The sequence below is a fragment of the Oxyura jamaicensis genome, chromosome 33, assembly GCF_011077185.1.
Source record: "Oxyura jamaicensis isolate SHBP4307 breed ruddy duck chromosome 33, BPBGC_Ojam_1.0, whole genome shotgun sequence".
Classification (NCBI taxonomy): domain Eukaryota; kingdom Metazoa; phylum Chordata; class Aves; order Anseriformes; family Anatidae; genus Oxyura; species Oxyura jamaicensis.
In genome coordinates this window covers 666,873-667,586 of record NC_048924.1, presented here as the reverse complement: position 1 = coordinate 667,586, position 714 = coordinate 666,873, and the positions used below count along the sequence as shown (strand labels likewise).

General features: G+C 70.6%; 1 protein-coding gene across 1 annotated transcript in view; it reads left to right on the top strand.

Moving 5' to 3' along the window:
* The window catches only part of TAMALIN (trafficking regulator and scaffold protein tamalin), a 3,592-nt gene extending 2,954 nt beyond the window's left edge, over window positions 1-638 (top strand). Inside the window, 3 exon segments of the mRNA XM_035308886.1 lie at window positions 30-96; window positions 225-556; window positions 558-638. Coding sequence (XP_035164777.1) covers window positions 30-96; window positions 225-556; window positions 558-638 — 480 coding nt within the window.
* Window positions 639-714: the final 76 nt, after the last annotated feature.

The window sequence follows — 714 nt, the reverse complement described above, 5'->3', positions numbered from 1 at the left end:
ACCCCCCCCCCCCCCTTTTTTCCCCGCAGCAAACTCTCTACGAGAAGTGGGGGGAGTACCGCTCGCTGATGGTGCAGGAGCAGCGCTTGGTGCGGGGTGAGTGGGGGGGTCCGAGGGGGGAGGGGGCAGGCAGCGGGGCAGCTCCTTAGGGTGCCCCAAATCCACCACCCCCCCCTACCCCCCACCTTCTGACTTCCCTCCCCACCACCACTGCCCCCCAGCAGGAGTGGTGGCCAAGGACCCCAGCATCTACGACACGCTGGAGTCCCTGCGCTGGTGCCTGCAGGGGGGGGGTTTCCCCGGCTCCCCCCGCGCCAGCGCCGCCGGCAGTGACGACTCCTTGTACCAGACCTGCGTCTTCGCCGACTCCCTCGACAAGGACGGGGACGACGGGGACGCCACGGGACCCGCGCCCCCCCCGCCCCGATCCCGGCCAGCCCTGACCCGCAGCTCCAGCCTCAAATGCAGCGGGGGCGCGGGGGCCGCGGGGTTGCTGTGGGCACGGGCCGGAGACCCCCGGCCGGGGGGGGTGGGCCCCCCCCCCCCACAAGGCTCGGCACAGCAGCTTCCGCCAGCGGTTGCTCAAATTCATCCCGGGACTGAACCGTGCGCTGGAGGAGGAGGAGAGCCACCTCTAGCTGGGGGTGCTGTTCCCACCCCCACCCCCAAGCCTAATTTATTTATTTATTGCAAGAAGCACCCCCCCCCCCCCCC